The sequence below is a fragment of the Plecotus auritus genome (assembly GCF_963455305.1).
Source record: "Plecotus auritus genome assembly, chromosome: 5".
In the NCBI taxonomy this organism is placed as follows: Eukaryota; Metazoa; Chordata; class Mammalia; order Chiroptera; family Vespertilionidae; genus Plecotus; species Plecotus auritus.
The window spans coordinates 117,651,139-117,672,315 of NC_137776.1; the positions used below are offsets into that span (position 1 = coordinate 117,651,139).

The 21,177-nt window shown below is 38.2% G+C and overlaps 1 protein-coding gene across 1 annotated transcript; it reads left to right on the forward strand.

Annotated features, from left to right (window-relative positions):
• Window positions 1-306: 306 nt before the first annotated feature.
• TUSC1 (tumor suppressor candidate 1) lies at window positions 307-2,224 on the forward strand. The gene has a single exon (XM_080668165.1). It carries the CDS (start codon window positions 623-625, stop codon window positions 1,244-1,246), a length of 624 nt encoding a protein of 207 aa, XP_080524291.1. The 5' UTR covers window positions 307-622; the 3' UTR covers window positions 1,247-2,224.
• The last annotated feature ends 18,953 nt before the right edge of the window (window positions 2,225-21,177 follow it).

Here is a 21,177-nt window from a genome sequence, read left to right on the forward strand (position 1 = left end):
ATTTTGCCTTTCCTAGGTTTTATGGAGTTGCAGTTTGCAAGTGGCGTCCAGGCTGTTCACAAATTGAGAATTGCCCATTTATTTTCTTTTATTTGAGGGCTACCTGTTCGCACTTGAGGGCCTCATGACAGATGCTCAGCTCAATTCTGTTGGATGTTTATAAAGCTTAGAGGTGGTTTAAAGCGCTACGTTCAAAATGAAGTAGTTGCAGCATTTCAGCGTGGCCCATATGGCTGTCCCAGGGCTTATTATTGTTTGCTTTGAGATTGCCATGTAAAGAGCCAGGTAACCGCGGTTGTGGCGGTGGGGCTGGGCGAGGCCGGCGGTTCCTGCAGAGCACAGGCCTGCACGGAAGGAAGCGCCAGGCAGGGCCCCGCTGGATGCGCGCTTGCCCGCGTGGCCCAGCTCCCCAGGGCCATTGTGTGTGAGCGGCCCGGCGACCGCAGGCCCGGGGCAGCCCTACCACGGGAGACAAGACACGCCTAGACAGGCGAGTTCCCGGCCTCCTCTGGCCCGCAGCCAGCAGCCGCCTCCTCCGCGGTGGCCTCGGCCGCCCCGCCGGCCTAGCTCGCCCGAGTCTCTGAGCGCGACCTCGGCCCTCGGCGCGGCGGGGACCGGACCGATGTGGCGCATGCGTGGTGGCGCCAGCAGGCGCGGGGGCCGCGGCGGCGGGGACAGCGGCGGGGCCGGCGGCGGGCAGGGCCGCCTGGGCCGGGGTCGTGGGGGCGGCGGCGGCGGCGTGGGCTGGCGAGGCCGTGCGGACGGCGCCCGGCCGCAGCTGGAGGAGCGCTTCGCTGACCTAGCGGCGAGCCACCTGGAGGCCCTCCGCGCGCGGGACGAGCGGGACCGGCAGAACGCGCGGCTGCGTGAGGAGAACGCCCGGCTGCGGCTGGAGAACCGGCGGCTCAAGCGCGAAAACCGCAGCCTTTTCCGTCAGGCCTTGCGGCTCCCCGGCGAGGGAGGCGACGGAGCGCCCGAGGAGACGGCGAGGGCCATCCCGGGCCCCGAGGAGGCCGGCACGAACCGGACAGCGAGAGGCGGCAGCCCCGATCGGGAGCCGAGCAGCCCCCGGGCGCTGAGGGCCCGCCTCGAGAAGCTGGAGGCCATGTACCGCCGCGCACTGCTGCAGCTGCACCTCGAGCAGCGGACGCCGCGCCCGCCCCCAGACAAGGAGGAGGCGTCTCCGCGCGAGCCCGAGCTCGGCCTTTCAGCCCCGGACCCGGAGCCCGCGGAACCCGGGCCTTAGCCGGAGGCCGCAGCCGGGAGGGGCGGGGCCTCACTCGGCCCCTCCTCCTCGGCTCACGGTCCCTCCCACCTCTGTACGCCACGCCCCGCGGGCCTGGCCTGCTGTGCTGGGCCCGGCACTTCCGGGAGCTGCGCGGAGGCGCTGCGCGTTGAGCCCTAGGAAGCTGGGAAGCATGCGGGCCTGGAGAGTCCCCATGAGTGTGGAGCACCTGCCTCTTGTACCAGCTGTTTTCTAAATGGAGCGAGGCCTAGCGACAGAGAGGCAAGAAGTGGTATCAGACAACACCCCCTGATGCCTGAACTTTTGTGGCTTTGTGAGGACCTGTTGTAATTTTCCCCTCTATTTGGGTTCTTTGAGGGATGAATAATGCATTTTTGGAGATGGTTATGTTTTGTTGTACATTCTTCAATCCCCTAATGGCCTCTAGCCATTAACTTTAACGTGGCCAACATTCTGTTGTTTCTATAAATTGGTATTGCTTGGATTTCTGATAAAGTACACCCTTTTTATTAAAAAGGTGTTATTTATAACTTAGGGACTCAGTCTGCTCCTGCCTCTAGTTCTTATACAGCTAATATATATCGATTTGTTTACTCTAGGAATTTTTAAAGTATCTACTTATAAGTGGTTTTTTGAATTGGTAAATAAATCTGGTGCATTAAAATAACCTAAAAGCATCCAACGACTATTATTTGAAGTTTGTGAAATGTTTACATATGTTTTTCTTTAAGAAATATTTTACACATTTTAATATCTAACTTTGGTTATCCTTTGCAGCTAACATTATCTTTTTGCCTTATGCATACACAGTGATCCTTTTAAACCTAAGATAGTCTAAACATTTCATTATTTTTATTACATTTTAGACTTTAAATTAGTGTATAGTCAGTGCATAGCTACTTTGCCTAATTTTGACTGTTTAAGAATTTTAAAGAAATTACCAATCATTTGTATATCGAAAGCCCAAAAACAAAATGATTTCAGTCTCAATTGTGATTTCAATAGAAAAAAGTCCTTAATTCTAACAGCAAATGTTCTAAATATCACTTCAGTGCATTTTGTTAATGAATAACACTTTTGTCTACTAAGTAGGGAAGAGGATACTGTTGTACCTGATAAAACTCATGGGTGTAAGAGAATGTTGAAGTGCTAGAAAACACTTCAGTTCAAGGAAAAAAACATGAGAAGAGTTTTTTGTTAGAGGTAGAAGAAAAATCATGAGTTAGAATTTTCGTTTTATTTATGATATATTCCACAAGTTTCAAATATATAGAATATATTACAAAGCAATGTGCCAACGAAAATAGTTTTGTGATATTTCTAGTCCTGGGTTTAGAAGACACTGCATTTTACTTAAAGGTAATTGATATTTAGTTGTGAATATTAAAATCTTTCCCTATGACCAAGAATATGAGAAGAAATGGTGAGAATAGATAGGTACGTATATATGAAAAGTATTTCTATCCCTTGTAGCTCATTTTCTAATACTGAAATAAACATTTTTAGGAGGCAGTACGAACTGAAGAAAGGACAAAAGGATATCGGCCCGATCACTATTTAATTTTGGGTTTAAATTAGTTAATCTCTCTAAGGCTTAGATTTATCATCATTAAAATGAACATAACCTACCTAAAAATGCTATAAAAAGTTTAGTGAGATGCTGTATGAAAAATAGTTGCTTCAAAGTAAGTGCACTATCAATGATAATTACAATCCAAAATGTGAAAGTTGTAAGTGAATATTTTACTGACACACTCCTTTGTCTTCTATATTTTGTTCCTTTATGACTTTGTAAGTATTAGCAGAGATGTGTATATTTTGAATGAGTCGACATTTTTGACTTCAGTATTCGCTAATAAAGCAAACATGTAAGTTAAAGCCCTATGTAATAAGGGAATATGTAAAAAAAAAGTTCCAAAATATTGTCAATTGTGGTAAAATTGAGAATATTCAAAAAACAAGCAAAATATTTAGTTTACATAGTTTTAAAACATATTTTGTCTTAAAACCATCCTATATAATAAAGAGGGAATATGCAAATTGACCATCACTCCATCACAAAGATGGCTGCACCCACAGCTGAGGCAAAGTTCCCATAAGGAGCCTTAACGAGCAATCATCAGGGACCTGACACTATGCCCTCCCCTGCCCCCGTGGAGCATGACAGGGGACCTCAGGCTGCGTCCCCCACCCTGCAGGGCTTGACAGGGGACCTCAGGCCGCACCCCTCACCTGGCAGGGCTTGACAGCGGACCTCAGGCCGCACCCCCCTCCCCAGTTCTAGGCCAGGGGATCTGAGGCCACGCCCGCTGCCCAGCGGGGCTTAACGGGGGACCTCAAGGTGTGCTTCCCTAGTGCTGGTGCTGGGCTAGGGGACCTCAGGCTAGGGGACCTCATGTCTGACTTTCTCAATTGTGCTCAAATTATATAACTTATACTAAGATTAACATCTCTCAATGATCAGAATTAAACTACATTGTGTTTAGTTCATAGCAGATTTTGCTCATTATAAAATTCATATTCAGAATCTACTTGTCAGGATCATCTTTTCGTATTCCATAATAATTTATTAATAAGAGTCTTTTTCTAAATCCAAACTTTCAGACGTCTCATACTTTAGACAGAAATTGAGAAAGAACAACAGTGAGTTTGGTGCTTCATTCTTATTTGAATAATAAACATTCTACTCTAAAAATTGAATGTCTGAGGGAGGAACTTGAACAACAATCTATCTTATGTCCTGTACTTAGGACTGATAAATATCTCCCTTGTCTTTCATTTTTTCAGCTATTCTCCTTTTATCTTTGACTTTATCTTAAACATATAACCTATATTGTATTATAAACTTAAAAGATTTTCACCTTTAAAAAGATTTATGGTGAAAACTCTTGTTAAAACCAAGAAACTACACTTAGTGACTATTAAAAACAATGATGACTTTTTTTTAAAAAATATATTTTATTGATATTTCACAGAGAGGAAGGGAGAGGGATAGAGAGCCAGAAACATCGATGAGAGAAACATCGATCAGCTGCCTCCTGCACACCCCCCACTGGGGATGTGCCCGCAACCAAGGTACATGCCCTTGACTGGAATTGAACCCGGGACCCCTCAGTCCGCAGGCCGACGCTCTATCCACTGAGCCAAACCGGTTTCAGCACAATGATGACTTTTAAAAATCTGGTAAAGTTCCCAGTTCAAGGTCTTCAGGCTATCAGGAAGCTCTGCTCCACATTGTCATTCAGGGTCTTAGATTTTTTTTTTTTTATGATATTCCTCTCCTTTGCCCTCTGTCTTTGTTTCATCTGCATAATAGTTATAGGTTATTTCTAGAACCAGGTCTCAGCATTTGGGAAAGAAAAAGAAAGGCCAGGCCAGAACTGAAAATGACATCAATTTTTCTGGTCACTTTCTAATGCCAAAACTTCATCGCATGACCCATTTAACTTCAAAGGAGGCTGAGAAATGTAGTTAAGCTATAAAGTCTTTTGCCCAGCTATAATTTTATTGCTATGGAATAATAGGAGAACTCATTTTGGTGGACTACCACCTTAATGGAGTCTGGCATCTACTTAAATTTTTTAAAGAATTTATATGTCCCGGTATAGCATTTTTGAGTCTATAGTTTTAAAAAAATCCGACCTTTTCATTCTCCTATACACTATCTTTTTGAGTACAAAATATAAGACATTACTAAAAATAAGCAAGACAATACAGCTATTAAATTTTATATAGGAATCCCTGTAAAGTATGAACCATCTCTGAATACAGTATGCCATAAAAATATGGCTTTAAGAACCTATACTTGGTAAAAGTTATTCTATATCATATGTAAATCTAGACATATAACTTGAGGGGTATATATTTTCTGTTCATCTTGTTTCTTATTTTCTAGGACTCTACAACTTTTAGATCTGAAAGAGACCTTGGATGGTTTTAGCACAGCATCTTTCAGACTTTTTGCCAACAACTTAACAGCTTTCACAGGGAACCACATACCCATCACACTTCATAACTTAGAATATGCTCATCTCATCACAATCCTAGGTGGCAGTATTCCCTACTGTTTATGAATAAGGAACCTGATGAACAAAGAAATTGAATAATTTCCAAGTTAAAAAATTATTTTAGAAGTTTTGAAATAGAGATATAATTCACATGACATTTTATCAATTTTAGGACAAACATGATTAATTTATATATATAAAAGCCTAAGCGACTGTTACGGTGGAATGACCGGAACAACTGGTCACTATGATGCGCACTGAGCAGGCAGGCAGGCGAGCGGTTAGGGGTGAGCAGGCAGGCAGGCAAGTGGTTAGGGGTGAGCAGGCAGGCAGGCAGGCAGGCAAGCATTTAAGGGCAGGCAGGCAGGCAGGTGAGAAGTTAGGGGTGAGAGGGATGTCCACTGCCGGATGTCTGACTGTAGGGATCGGGCCTAAACAGACAGACATCCCCCAAGGGGTCCTGGATTGTGAGAGGGCATAGGCAGGGCTGAGGGACCCCCCTCTCCCTGTGCACATATTTTGTGCACTGGGCCTCTATTACAAAATTACTAGCATAATAAGTTAACATTCCTCACCAAAGATAGTTACATTTTTTTTCTTGTGATGAGAACTTTAAAAATTTATTTTTTTTAGCAACTTTCAAATATACATACAGTATTTTAAATTATAATCACAATGCTGTACATTATATTCTCAGAACTTATTCAAATAACTTATTTCTGACCTTAATATGAATTCTGGCTTTATTAGACACTAGAGGCCAAGTGCACTGATTCATGCACCAGTGAGGTCCCTTGGCCTGGTCTGCGGACATCCTCTGAGGGGTCCTAGATTGTGAGAGGGCACAGGCCAGGCTGAGGGACACCACCGATGCACAATTGGGGCCAGGGAGGGACCGAGGGAGGGCTCCAGGGCATGTCTGGCCCATCTCACCCAGTCCCGATTGGCCGGACCCCAGCCTCAAGGTAACCTACCTGTCGGAGTGTCTGCCCCCTGGTGGTCAGTGCACGTCAGAGTGACTGGTCGAACAGTCGGACACTTAGCATATTAGGCTTTTATTATATCGGATTGTATGATTGCTCAGTAGATTCTTAATTTTGCAGTCTTTATAATGGCTATGGTTATAGTTATTCCATAAAACAGATGTTTTTCACTATTTGTGTTATAGAACAATTTAAATAGCAATGGAGTTATGTACTCCATTAAATTTTGGTAAATTTCACTTATGGGACTCTTGGGGCTAGATAGATAGATTTGGGGGGAACAGCAGATATTTGAAATTTTTTTCTACTTTTTGATGGAAATGTAGTTCTTTATAAACTGGGCCCAAAGTGACTGAAGAGAAAGGTTTATATTCCTTGGTCAGAGAAAAGTTCTCCCTCTATCTTGCTGGACACCTGAAGGAAGCATATAGCCTCACTGCTGTGGAAGCTATCATCCTATATAATCCTATATAATAAAGAGGTAATATGCAAATTGACCCTCATGCCCTCACACAAGATGGCCACTCCCATGTGGTCAAAAATGGCTGCCACAAGATGGCTGGCAGGGGAGGGTAGTTGTGGGTGATCAGACAGCAGGGGAAGGCAGTTGGGGGCAACCAGGCCAGCAGGGGAGCAGTTAGGCATTGATCAGGCTGGCAAGGGAGTGGTTAAGGGGTGATCAGGCTGGTAGGCAGATGAGCAGTTGGGAGCCAGCAGTCCCAGATTGTGAGAGGGATCCAGCAGTCCCAGATTGGAGAGGGTGCAGGCAGTCTGGGCTGAGGGACACCGCCCCCCCCATCATGAATTTTGTGCACCGGGCCTCTAGTGTGATTATAAGAATAGCAGAGAGTTGGAAGAAAACATCATTGCAGTTCTGTTTACATGCCTGGAGTCTATCCTGCATTTGGACTTCCATTTATGTGAGAGAGAGCATTCTTTATTGTGTAAGCCAGTTTGAATTAGGGAATTTTCTTAATGAGAGTCAAATGGAAGGCTATTATCACTACAATGATACCTTAAAATGTGGGTGTCTCATAAAAGCAATGTTGAGGAAAAGACAACAGATACAAAGATCATAAAATGGATGAAAGCTAACATCTCTATATATTGAGATCTCCTATAAATCAAATAAGAAAAAGAAAACCATTTCAGTTCAGTGAAAGGCAAAATATCTTACAAGTCCTTTATATTAGTTAAAAAAAGAGTAGCCAGTAAGCATATGAAAATACTTTCACATTAATAGTAATATAAAACTAAACTAAGATGTTCTCTCTTTTGTATTTCAAAACTAAATAATCAGTATTTACCTAATGATGGAAGGAAAAATATTAGAAATCTGAACATCTTCTCCAATGGTCCTTATATCTAAATGGTTCTCAATCCTATAATTTTTGTTTAAAAAAGTGCCTTTCATAGTTTTTACTTTTATTTCATAATTTTGAATATGGAGTATCTTAGAACCGTTTGGCTTCATTTTCTGTAAGGTGAGCATTGAGCAATGCAAATTTATTTTATTTTAGAGGGTAAATTGGTGTATGTATTCTTGACCAATAATTTTTAAAGCAGGGTGTGTGTGTATGCTGGGAGCAAGTAAAAAAAAACAAAAAACAAACAAACAAAAAACTAACTTCTACTTATATTTATTTATTTTTTAAATTTGACCAAGAGCTCTGTAAGAGTTAGAATTTCCCCAGGAGGAGAACCATTAGGATAGATCTCTACTTTCATCTCTATCTCTATCTTTCTCTATCATATTTATCTCTCTCTATTTCTATCACAGTACCTTTGAGAGATTTTTTGTAATTGTTTCACATGATTTTTAAAAAAATTATCTTTAGCCCTAACTGGTTTGGCTCAGTGGATAGAGCGTCGGCCTGTGGACTGAAGGGTCCCAGGTTCAATTCCAGTCAAGGGCATGTGCCTTGGTTGTGGGTACATTCCCAGTAGGGAGTATGCAGTAGGGAGATTCCCAGCTGATCGATGTTTCTCTCTCATTGATGTTTCTAGCTCTCTGTCCCTCTCCCTTCCTCTCTGTAGAAAATCAATAAAATATATATTTTTAAAAATTATCTTTATTGTTGAAAGTATTACAGATGTCCCCTTTTTTTTACTCCCAGTGACCCCCTCCACCCAGCACCCATTTTACATACTCAGAATGTTTTATAGATCCTGGTAGAATGTAAATAATATTACACTGGGAGGCAGAAAGCTCAGTTGCAGTGCTTGTTATTTATTAGTTTTGGAACTTAAGAATATTACTTAATCTCTTTAATATATAATTTTTAAAATTTAAAAATTAAGTAATATAATTTATCCAAATATATATCATAATGAGTTATGTTATGAGATTTAAATTAGAAATTATATATGAATTTGGATTTTGTTTTAAAATCTAATATCAAAGTAAGAAAATTATTATTTACTAGAGGCCCGGTGCACGAAATTCATGCACGGGTTAGGGGTCCTAGGCCTGGCCAGCGATCAGGGCCGATCTGCAGGGTGACCAGCGGGGCGATCGGGGGGGCCCCCCGCTGGCACTCGCCTTGGTTGGCCTGGTGCTGCCCACTTGCTGGCCCCACTCCCCGCCACCACCACCGCCGGTCAGGGCCTGCGAGCTGGGGGCAGCTCCTGCAATGAGCGTCTGCACCCTGGTAGTCAGTGCATGTCATAGCGACCAGTTGTTCCGCTGGTCCTTCTGCCGTTCAGTCGATTTGCATATTAAGCTTTTATTATATAGGATAAAGGATAATTTTTTCATATCTTTTGCCTTTTGAGACAAAGGAATTAGTCATTAAAATTATTTCAGATTTAAAAAATTTTTTAGTCTCCTCAACCACATACTGAGGTTGAGGATTATTTCTCAGAATTTTTTGGTATATATTTCTTTGCTTGGCCTTTTATATATTTCAAGTAAAAACTCAAAGCAGGTTTATATCTATCAAGTATAAGAAGTCTACCAAGTTAACTTGCAAATCCCAAAGGTTGTATTACTGAATCTATGTGCTTCACAACATTTTCTGAGAGAAATAAAAATACTTTTGTGCTTTTAATAAGGCAATTAGTACTTCTAATAATTCTAAGAAATGAAAATATCTGACTGTGAAGTTGATTATGTACTCAAGCAGAAAGCTATAATCAAAAGGTTTCTGAATCCATTCTCCTTCGATAATTTTTTTCCACATTATTGATGTAGATGTTGAGTTTCTTCACAAAAATACAAAATAATTGCATCCAAAGACTCTCTTTAACTAAAAAGAAATTTTCACATTTTTACTAAACCAATATATTTTTTATGAAATAAATTCGTATGAATTATTCTTCTGAAACAGATTCAGCTGCACAGAAAGAGTCCAATAAAAACAGAATGTCCAAACATAATTCCCAGATATCAGACATTGCCAGACCCAAACTCTCCATTCTCCACCCTACTTTCTGTTTACCACGTTACCAAGCTCCCTTGGTTTTTGGGTTACAGGGCAAAGTTGACTTCTGGTTGGATTTGGTCACTAGGACATACTAGCAGAAATCAGAAAAGGAAGTAGTATTAGGTCTGACTTGCTACAGGATAGCAATGTTTATTATATTTAATTTAATGCATTTTAAAGATTCAATTGAACAAAAGAAACACATCTCAAAATTTGATCTTCTTCAATTTATTCAGTTTAATGTTTTCTTTTTTTGTTGTTGCTAATCCTCACCTAAGGATATTTTTTCCATTGAGTTTTTTTGTGTTTTTTTTTTGATAGTTGACATACTCTTCTATTAACAACCAAAAAACTTCACACTTACAATAGGAAAATAAATGTTTTACTAATGAACAATTAAGTGAAATTTATCCAGGACCTTATAGGATTTTTAATATGTACTACTCATATCTTAGAAGAGAGAACATTAGCTTGCTGGCTCATTAGGGTATGACCGAAAATGAGAGACAGTAATTTATAAAAGTTACCTTATAGCTTTCCCAAACAGTAGTTCCTCTGAAATTAAAACAGGAAATAAAATTTGTATTTATACTCAGTTTTAGAGATGACTCACAATGCACATCAATCTTACTTTTATGTTTATGATGTTACTTTTTAAATCTACTCAACAGAAATTCAAATCTGTTTTTTTAAAATATATTTTTTTATTGATTTCAGAGAGGAAGGGGAAGGAGAGAGAGATAGAATGATGAGAGAGAATAATTAATCAGCCACCTCCTGCATGCCCCCCACTGGGGATCAAGCCTGCAACCCAGGCATGTGCCCTGACCAGAATCAAACTGTGACCTCCCTGTTTATATGTCAATGCCAAACCACCAAGCAACTGGGCCAAATCTGATTTATTTATTTATTTTTAGAGTGAGTGGAAGGGAAAGAGGGAGGAGGAGAGAAATAGAAACATTGATCTAAGAAAGACACATTCATTGCTTGCCTCCCACGTGTGGCCAGAGATCTAACCTGCAACCCAGGGACTTGCCCTTGACTGGAATCAAACCCATGACCTTTGGTGCATGGGCCAATGCTCTACCACTAAGACATACCATCCAGGGCTTGATGTTTTCTTGATTTTAAGAACTCATTTTATATAGGTTTTTATAACTTAGGTTTTTACAATTCGAAAAATACTAACTGTATTACTCATAGGTGTTTTTTTAAAATTGTGTATTAAATGATTCAATACCATTCAACACATTTATTATTTTAACAATCCTTATGCACAAAATATCTGCTCATTGGTAACACAATCTGTGAGATCATTTCTTTCCTTGAAGTGTTTAACATCCAATGCAGACATGTAGAAATATAATGTAAGAAATCAAGGAGAAAATATTAACTGCCCAAACTAGGAAGAACAGGATTCACATGAAGTGTTATTTGAGCAGATTCTTAAAAGACAGGTAGAGAACAAAGTAGATGAATCTTGTGGCATGATTATTCAAGAGCAAGGCAACATAAGCAAAGGGATATGAATAGAGATATATAGGAAATGCTCTAGGGCAGTGGTCGGCAAACCGTGGCTCGCGAGCCACATGCAGCTCTTTGGCCTCTTGAGTGTGCCTCTTCCACCAAATACCACGGCCTGGGCAAGTCTATTTTGAAGAAGTGGTGTTAGAAGAAGTTTAAGTTTAAAAAATTTGGCTCTCAAAAGAAATTTTAGTCATTGTACTGTTGATATTTGGCTCTGTTGACTAATGAGTTTGCCGACCACTGCTCTAGGAATAAAAAACTAGTAAGACTGAAGTGATGGTGTTATAGGATTGTATGTAACTCCAAAGGACGGGTAAAATAGTGGAAGGCCTGAAACTTCAAATTGAGGATTTAATATTCTAATGGAGAAAAATAAAAATTATTTGAGCAGGTGATTGATTTAGAATTATATAGTAGCTCATTTTATGATCAGATGTGGGTTTAAGAAAGATTATACAGGCAGCAGGTAAGAGGAAAGATAAAGCTAGAGGTAGGAATACCAGGAAAGAAATTGGAACAATAGTTAAATTAAGATGTTATAGAGCCTGAACACAAGCAAAACTGTTGGAGAAGAATATGTTTCTTAATTTGTTCCTTCTGAAAGCAGAGCCTGTGACAAGGCATAGATAAAAAGACACAATCATGGCAGAAACATGCACAGTTCTAAGAGATAAAGTTCAAAGAGTGAACTTAAAGAAATCCATATATTCAAAGAACTGAGAAAGGCTAAGGAGATTGAAAAGAGTAGGTTAGAAATGTAAAGCAAGATCTAGGAGACTAAAATTCCTAAAGACTCAGGAAAGAGATTTGATGAACAAATGAACTGTTTAATACTGAAAAGAAGGTAAGCAAGATATGGTAGAATCCAAATAAAAATGAACCAATTCACCTTCTGTCCCTGTGTCCACAGCCTTGGTAACGTAACGTTGTAAACAGATATAGTCTCTTTTCCTACTTGTTATTTGCTTTCCCCAATGGAATACAACCGGAATGAAAATGTACCAGCTGTGTGGATAGGACTCAAGAGACCACGCATACTTCTACTCTTTCTTGGGCTCCTGCCGTCACCATTTGAACAAGCATGGGATAGCATGCTGGATGAAGCAATTGTAAACTGATTTATTCCTGGTACTTCCGCCAATAATCAATCAACTATCCTCAAAAAGCCAATTCCCAAACAAGCCACCTGTTCACATACGTAAGAGCAAGTGCTGTACAGATCAACTCAGCCAGACCCATATCAGTACCACTGACAGGTTAAACTTGCAATCACCAATTAATGGTTATTTCAAGTAATTAGTTTTGGGGGTAGCTTATTACATATAAATAGATAACTGATATAGGGAGAAATCTTTACAGGAGCAACTTTAGAGAAGTGATGGCAAGAGGCAAGCTGTTATAAGTTTTTGAGGAGTTATCGGGAATTGGGCAATGAATATTTAAAAATAAGTCTTCATGAAAAGAAGAACAGAATTGGAAGAGTTGCTGACAGTATGATCATTTTTATTGTGGGTATAGAATGGATTTAACTGTTTTAGGGAGATGAGAATAATAAAAAATGAGATGAACAGGCCAGTGGAAGAAGATGTAACTGAGGTAACACATTATCAGGAACAGGTGAACTCAAATGCACAGATGATTAGAACAGTCTGGTAAAAAAATAGAAAAAAAAATCTTAAGAGATAAGGAGAAAGGGCAGTTGATGATATAAAGAATGAGGTTGGAGAGAAATAGAGTGAGGTCAGGCCTTTTCAGTGAAGCAGTAAAATCATCTGTCAAATTAAGTTAGTTGATTTTCTGTTCTTAAAATAGAGAAAAGTTTTAAACATTGATGAAAGATATTTAAAATGTAGTCAATTAGGGAATAAATCAAAGGATGGCTGAGTAGTTCTGAAAGTGCATGTGAGTCTGGATATCAAAAACAACACTATAAATGTATAAATCATATTGGACATGAGGAAAAGCATGCATGAGACAACTCTGAAAGATAACTAAGATGCATAAGAGCCCAAGCTGGTTTGTCTCAGTGGATAGAGCATCGGCCTGCAGACTGAAGGATCCCGGGTTCGATTCAGTTCAAGGACACATGCCTGTGTTGTGGGCTCGATCCCCAGTAGGGGGCATGCAGGAGGCAGCCGATCAATGATTATCTCTCATCATTGTTTCTATCTCTCTTTCCCTTTCCCTTCCTCTTTGAAATAAATTTTTTTACAAAATATGCATGAGAACTTTTTAAAAAAAGATTTTAAAATTGATTTTTAGAGAGAAAGGAAGAGAGAGGGAGAGAAACATCAATGTGAAAGTGACATCAGTCAGCTGCCTCCTGCATGCCCCCTACCTGGGATCAAGCTGCAACCCGTATGTGTGTCCTTATCAATGGTGGTCAGGGAGTCCCTGACTGGAGCTATAGATATAGATATAGATATAGATATAGATATAGATATAGATATAGATATAGATATAGATATAGATATAGATATAGGTAGGTATATACACAGAATATTATTCAGCATTAAAAAAGAGGAAAATCCTGCCATTTATGTCAATGTGGATGAACCTGGAGAACATTATACTAAGTGAAATAAGGCAGACACAGAGGAATCTAAAAGAGTCAAACTCACAGCAGCAGAGAGTAGAATGCAGGTTGCCAGGGGCTGGTTGTAGGGAGGGGGATGGTGGATAGGGAAGAATAGTCGTAAAGAGAACAAAGTTTAAGTTACATAGGGTGAATAAGTCCTAGTGATCTGTACAGTATAGTAACTATAGTTAACAATACTGCACTGCATACCTAAAATTTTGCTAAGAGGGTAGATCTTATGTTAAATGTCGTTATCAGATACACATACAAAAACAGAGATCAGCAGGAAACTTTTGAAAGTGAGGGATGATTGTGGCATAGCTTGTGATAGTTTCACAGGTATATACATATCTCCAAACTCATCAGTTGTTTACATTAAATATGTATACAGCTCTTTGTCCATCACTGGAGTAGTTAGAGGTTTTCACTGAAGTAACTGAATATGTTATTGAAGGGTAACATTATGTAAAGGTATGTGAGGCTTTTCACTTGACTGCAAGTTTCCCTAAGGCAAAAATAGTATCTTACTCATCTTCTATCACCAATAAATGCCTAGAATGTTATAAGTAATACATATTTTTGACTTTTGAAAAAAAAGTGTTCCCAAAGTGAATGGACACAGATGTCTGTACTTTCTCTTTTTTTTTAAAAAAAAAGTATTTTGAAAGGAAAGTGATGAGTTTTCCTGGAGATGTAGCTAATTGTTTGGCAATAATTTGTGGTCCTTCAAAAATAGGACTAATTACCATCATGTAGGCAGGGAAGCTTAGGTGGCAATTTGTAATTTTTAGCAGCTTTTTACTTGCAGCATTTTAGAGTTGCTGCAGCAGGAGGTAAAGTACTGTGCAAAATAATGTTTATTTGAATAGAAATACTTAAAATGCTATATTATGGAATCACTAAAGCAAAGTTCAGGGTAAATAAATGCATCTGTCCTCTGTTTATATTATTTAAACGTCTCATGTGTTCCACATAATGGCTATGTGGATTTCGGTTTCTCCAATACCCTCTTACATGTACTTGTGACCTAAGATACTCACTTATCAATATAACCTAATGGACTGGCCAATATGATAGCCACTAGAGAGATATGACTATTGAATATCTGAATAGCCTGAACTAAGATTTACTGTAAGTGTAAAGTACATGCTGGATTTAAAGTACTTAGAATAATTTAAATATCACAATAATTTTATATCAATTACATGTTGAAATTATAACATTTTCGTATACTGTATATTTCACATAAAAACACTAACAGAATTGACTTTATCTTTTACTTTTTTAATGTGGATACAAGAAGAAAATTTAAAAGCACACATGTGGCTTGCCTTATATTTCTGTTGTGCTATCGGATAAGTACTAGTACAGAATACAGTGGAGTTATTTTTCTCCCCTTTAGAACACCATTTTCTAATACAGCAGCCTTAGATTACAACAATTTTTACAAACCAATTGCACAATTTAGGTTTGTGTTCAGTTTCTCTTCTACTAAATCCATGCGGTCCTTTTTAAGAAAGCTGCTGGTAGGCAGCTCAACACTGTCCTGCAGCTTATTTTTTTATATCTCAGTTCTCTGCAAAAAGATTTCGCCAAAGCTTACCATAAAATATATTTAAACACAACAGCTTCAAATAAAGTCAAATAGAAACAAAACAAGCTAAAGGAAGAATAGGTGTTACCAGGTATCTATATATATAAAAGCCGAAGTGACCATTACGGCAGGATGATTAGAATGACCAGAATGACCAGTTGCTATAACGCACACTGAGCAGGCAGGCAGGCGAGTAGTTAGGAGCGAGCAGGTAGGCAGGAGAGCTGTTAGGGGTGAGTGGTCCCAGACTGTGAGAGGGATGTCTGACTGCTGGATGACTGACTGCAGGGGTCGGGCCTAAACCGGCAGTCGGACATCCCCCAAGGGGTCCCGGTTTGCAAGAGGGCACAGGCCGGGCTGAGGGACACCCCCCTCCCCATGCACGAATTTCGTGCACCAGGTCTCTAATTCTGAGATAAAATGCTTACTGTAATTGATTAGTCATCAAACTCTGTCTTATCAGAGGACCAGGAAAACATAATCCATGTTTTCTTGGCCTGATGGTAGAGTAAGATAAAAATTTGGAGTCATCTGTTATTAGGAATCGAACTTCTTATAAGGTGGCCTCTAAATCTGCTATATGGCAAGAAATTAAAAATAAAATAAAACAAATTTTAAAAGGCAGATAAATCCCAGTGAGGTGAGGAAAATCAGAGCACCTTAAGAATCTACTGCTGCCCAGCTGGCATAGCTCAATGGTTGAGTGTCAACTTATGAATTAGGAGGTCCTGGTTCGATTCCTAGTTGGAGCACATGCCTGGGTTGCAGGCTCAATCCCCAGTGTGGGGCGTGCAGGAGGCAGCCGATCATGATTCTTTCTCATCATTGAGGTCTCTCTCCCTCTCCCTCTCTCTCTCTCCCCCTTCCTCTCTGAAATCAATAAAAATATCTTAAAAAAATAATCCACTGCTACTCTAACTAGTTATTCCACTGATGACCCTGCTTACGTGGTCTTGGTTGCACATTTGCACCTTAGTTCTGAAATAATGGTGACAGTCATAGCAGTGGTGTGAGCCCTCTTCACCGAATTCCAGAGAGTACGTATTGGAAAAATCAGTGGTGAAAATTTTCCACAATAGTATGAGTGATAAAAAAAAAAATTACAAGGATTGATTTAATAAATACCATACCTTGAGGTCAATTAAAAAGATGTGCAGTGCAAATGGAGAAAAAAATACTTTAGCAGTTTTAAAGAAATCTAAGAATCCATTGAAATGGATCACATATGAGAAATTTAAACATTTATATACTGGTTTTGGTCAAGTCTGAAAGAGGTAAAATTGAAGTGAGCAGAGGAAGGTAAGAAGAACCTTGTGGAAATGATGTACAAGAGGCAGCTGAGAGGTAGAACTTCCTAGTAAACTCTGAAAATAAGTTTGGATTTTGCTCTAAACGTGACACAGGGCCATTAATTTTGAGCACTGGAAATAGAGAATACCATTTTACAATATGAAATTAGTCTGGCTGCTTTGGGGCCAAGAGAGAAATCAAGATAATGCCTTTTGGATATAGATATTAAGATAAATACCTGGATATAGGAGTTTGAAGCTCAGGAAATAGACCCGATCTAGATATGTAACTTTGAGCATCAGTATAGAGTAGAATAAATATTTTGGCAGTAAATATAGATAGAATAGAACAAGGGGCCTGCACTCACAAATATTTATATTTCAGCTAGTGATGCTGGAACCAGAAAAGAAAGCTTAGGAGGAACAGTTTGTAAGATAGAACACAAACCCCAGGAGTCTCATACTTCGTGGATGCCAATAGTCTACGACAAGAATGGAGGTATTCGCCATCAAGTGTGCCAAACACTGCGGATAGGCTGAGTCAGAAGAGAACACAAAGTGGCCATGAGATGTGTCATTGCCAAGGCCATTGTCGACATTGACAAGAGTGGTTTCAGTGGTGCAGGTTAAAAAAAAAAAAGATTTGGAAAGTGGCAAAATGAATCTTGGATGCACAAGTATTAATAGCTTTTTCAAGGGTTTTCTGTTTAAAGGAGGAACCACAACAAGATAAAATGATAACTGAGCAGATACCTGATTAAGAGACACTTGTTTTGTTTGCTTGTTTTGTTTTTTAAGTGATGGGAATGATACAGTGAGAAGGAAACATTGGTGATCCTGGAGGAGACAGGGACAGAGGGAGGAAGCCTGAGCATATATGAAAAGATTGGCTGTAGAAGAGATAGGGGATACTTCATTCCTTGTCATAAAAAATAAAGCAGATAGTGCATGACAAGATACAGGTGGGGTGGCAGATTTACGGGAGGGATTCTGAAGGCATTCCTTTATTCTTTTTCTGTTTTGTCAACATAGTGTGAAGCAAGGTCATCCGCTGAGATGGAGACAAGGAGTTTGTCTTATTACACAAGTAATAAAATAGTGACTCTAATAAAAGAAGCTGTCTGAACCTGTTTCCAAGGTTGTATACTTCATTTTCCTTCCAAGTACACTCGCTGCTGTCTACATGGCTCAACTGATTAGAGGATTATCTACAACCCAGATGTTTGATAGTTCTATGTCACTTCTTACAGCCTGGGGTTTATGAGTAGGTTATGGAGGCTGAAATATATACCAAACTGTTATTCACATTTTCCTTATTTTTTGAGTCATCAGTATTAGAGCAAATCTGGAGGATAACTGAGAATTTATCTATACAAAGGCAAGCTGAGGTTTAAAATAGAAGAGGTAACATTTCTGTTTCCCTGAAACAATGTTTATGTAGAAATTAAACATAAAAGATATAAAAATAAAATTGAACATTTTATTCCTGTTCATAGACATAAAAGATATAAAAACATGTCACAACTGGGACATGACAGATAAATGCATATATTTTATTTCTTCAGAGTTACAGAAAGTCTGATCAAAAATAAACATGAAGATTGGTACTTATATTGTGATTATTATGCATATTTTATTGCACTTTATTTTTAATGTAGTCCCATTTTGACATGAAATTTCATGTGAATTATTACCTATGTATTAAGTGGTCATTCTCTATTGGAACTTAAGGTAATATTGCAGTTCTTATCTTGGGGACACTGATGAGAAGAATCTACAAATACTATTTGAAAAACATGAAAACCGTAAATTTGTTATCTTTTGGCAATAGCTCATATTGTTCGATCTTGGTTAGTTGGTGTTATGAATTCATTTTTTATCATTTATTAATTAGAGAAACTTTTTAGATGTGCAATTTTAATTTGTTTTGAAAGATCCCTTTGTAATTTTACTCTGTTTTATGATAGGGCTTTCTTAAAAAGGTTTCTGTAAAAAATTTATAATATATCCAATTTGAAGACATAGAAGATAATTGATCCCTGAAAATCAGTAGGGACTTCTAGGTATAATGTTATAAATCTTGGGCTCTAGAGTCAGGCAATTCTGACTTTCAGTTCTCCATTGAGTTGTTGTATAACTTTAAGTAGGCCACTTAATCTCTCATAAACTAAATTTTCTTATATGTAAAATGGGGGAAATAATAGCACCTCCACAATTGTAAGGATAAATTGAGAAGGTGAAATGAAACACTTCTACGATGTATTAAATGCATGTGCAATGGCAGTAATGGCAGTCACATACGTGGAAAGCAGCCTACGTGAAAATTTCTTCATGGGGAGGTAGTGGTTCCCAGATATTAAGCTTTTCATCTTTTTTTATGGACTTTTCATTCTTAATTATTAAAATACATATTTATTATAGTAGATGTAATTTACATTTCAATTGTTAATATTTGATACATACAAGCATGTATTTAATACATATGCAAGATATGAACCATAATAGTAAAACTGATACCTATAAACTCATCACCCAATTTAAGAACTGCAATATAACAAACACAGCTTCATCAACTAGGTGCTCTTCAGTATCCCATCCTCCTAAGTCATGGTTAGGAGTAATTGTTTAAAAGTTTAGAGTTATTAATCTCCCTTGTAAAGATATACTTTTGTCATATTCAAAAGTATCCCTAAAATATGTTGCTTATTTTGCTTTTTTTACTTATGTAGTTTCTGTTGACAATATTTTTGATCAATGTATTCCTAAATTTATCCATGTGTTACATGTTTATTTTTATGGTTATAAAAATTCTATTATGCAAATATAACAAAAATGTTTTAGTCTTTTTTTGAGATTTGAGCTGCTTCCAATTATTTTGCTATTATGAACTATGCTGAATCTTGTCTATGATTTCTGATCCATTAGTGTCTTTATACCTCTAGAAAAATTGTTGAATTGCAGGATCTTTGTTTTAATTTTACATGGACTTTACTATATTGTATTCCAAAGTGATTGCACCAATTACACTGGAATAAGTCTTATATAAGAGTACTTGGTGATCAATATACTAACCATTATTTATTTATTTATTTATTTATTTATTTATTTATTTATTTTTAATCCTCATCTGAGGACGTTTTATTTATTTTTATAGAGAGGAAGGGAAAGAGAGAGAGAGAAAGAAGCATCATTGTGAGAAACATCTATCAGTTGCTTCCTGAATGTGCCCTGACAGGGCTCGAACCCACAACCTAGGTATGTGCCTGACTGGGAATTGAACCCATAACCTTTTGCTCTACAGGACAATGCTCCTACCAACTGAACCACTTAGCCTGGGCACTTTTGGTGTTTTTTTTTTTATATATATATATTTGCTTTATCACAGACATCTCCATTGTATCTACTTAAACTCATTCATCAATTTATCTTATTTTTTATGCATTCAAAGTAAGTTGAGGCTATCAGTACCCTTCAACACAAAACACTTCAGCATGCAATATAATTAAAATTTGTTTAAGTAATCTTTTCTAGGTAAAATATGCATACAGTGAAATGCACAAACGTTGCATACCATTCATGAATTTTGACATATGTATATATCTTGTATAACACAAATGGCTATCCATGTATAGAAGGACATCACTACCACTCCAGAAAGTTTGTTCATGGCTCCTGTCAGTTGACTTCTGCATTCCTCCAGGAAGCAGGGACTGTTCTGATTTTTTTTTTTTTTACTATATACATGTTTCTATACAAATGGAATCATTTGCGTGAAGCTCTTTTTGGGTCACTTTCTTTTCCCCCTCAAATAAATTTCAGAGTTAACTTGTCAACTTCTAAAAACCTGTATTAGAATTTTGATTGCTATTATATTGAATCTGTACCTAAATTTGAAGATCTTATTATCTATGCAAATGATGTATCTCTTTAATTATTTGCATCTTCTTTTATATTCAACAAAATTTTATATTATTCTGTAAACCTTTTACATAGCTTTTGCTATAAATTTCCTAAGAACTTCATATTTGATAACAATATAAATGATGATTATGATGAAAATAGTGATGATGATGATTGCATTCTTTAACTGTTCCCTCCTGGTGTACAGCATTAATCTTATTTTAGTATATATGCCATACATTCAGGCACATTGTTAAACTCTTTTATTTTCTCAAACATTTTTATAGATTCTTTTGATGTCTTATGTAGTAATAATAGTGCCTATGAACAACATATTATTAACAAATCTAATATTCTTCCCCTTCCACTGTTCTATGACTCACTGAATGACATTAAATAAAAGCAATGTTGATGTCCACCCTTATCATGTTCTTGATTTTTAAAAGGTCCACTTTTTAGGAAAATACACTTTTTAAAAGTTCTTTCTCCCCCTCCCTTTATTTTACACTTTGTGAAGATATTGTGTACTCCATATCTGCATTTACAATGCTAAGAAAAATTTTCTAAAATAATACTCCAGTTTATATCCTTATAAAATTACTCTGACATTCAGTACTTTGATGGCATT